This window comes from Rhincodon typus, unplaced genomic scaffold (genome assembly GCF_021869965.1).
Source record: "Rhincodon typus isolate 14 unplaced genomic scaffold, sRhiTyp1.1 hic_rhity00003848, whole genome shotgun sequence".
NCBI lineage: Eukaryota > Metazoa > Chordata > Chondrichthyes > Orectolobiformes > Rhincodontidae > Rhincodon > Rhincodon typus.
Window position 1 is genome coordinate 4,650 of NW_025969486.1, and position 865 is coordinate 5,514.

Sequence of the window (865 nt, forward strand, 5' to 3'; positions counted from 1 at the left end):
GGGCAGCGTAGTGTCCGGAGCAAGGGGAACATTCACCTGTCGAAGGACTGCCTACCCCCAGGGGTGCTCCCTCCCTCTCCCGCCCTTACTTTTGTTGCTTTTCTCGCCTTGCGATTTCTTTCAGCTTGAAGGCCGCCTCACATCGCCGCCGTCTCCGATCCCCCTTCTCCACTGCCTCGCTCTTCTGCTGCTCCTGCTTGTACGTGCGCTGGTACGCTGTGACCAGCCGGCGCAGGCGCGCGGTCAGCACCGACGGGGTGGGCCAGTACTGAGACTGGCTGTGCAGGCTCACACCTACGGGGGGTGGGGGGGGGGGCACAGAGAGAGCGGGTCGGAGGCGGTCGGAGGGGGGGGGGGGGAGGGGGAGAAAAGGGGGGGGGGGGAGGAGGAGGAGGGGGGAGGGGGAAAGTGGGGGGAGGGAGAGAGGGAAGGAGAGGGAGAGACACAGAAAGGGACACAGAGAAAACACGACAACTGAGGGAGACAGAGAGAGAAGGACAGAGACAGGGCAGGGCTACAGAGAGAGAAAACACTGTGACACAGAGGGGGAAACAGAGGGAGAGAGAGAGAGAGAACACACTGACAGAGAGGGAGAGAAATAGACAGAATGTGCACTAGAGAGAAAGACAGAGAGCGCAGTGTGGAATTGATACATGGAATGGGGAGAGAGCAGGGCAGTGGGATTAGTTTTGAGATTAAGACAGGGCTATGGTGTGGGAGGGAGCAGCACAGTGGGATTAGTTTGGGGATTGAGACAGGGCTATGGTGGAGAGAGCGGAGCAGTGGGATTAGTTTGGGGATTGAGGCAGGGCGAGAGGGGAGAGAGTGGGGCAGTGGGATTAGTTTTGAGAATGGAGACAGGGCT

The 865-nt window shown here is 59.7% G+C and overlaps 1 protein-coding gene across 1 annotated transcript in view; it reads right to left on the bottom strand.

Moving 5' to 3' along the window:
- The window catches only part of LOC125481846 (chromodomain-helicase-DNA-binding protein 8-like), a 14,527-nt gene that overhangs the window by 4,576 nt on the left and 9,086 nt on the right, over nucleotides 1–865 (bottom strand). Inside the window, exon 12 of the mRNA XM_048593772.1 lies at nucleotides 90–294. Coding sequence (XP_048449729.1) covers nucleotides 90–294 — 205 coding nt within the window. The remainder of the gene's footprint in view (nucleotides 1–89; nucleotides 295–865) is intronic.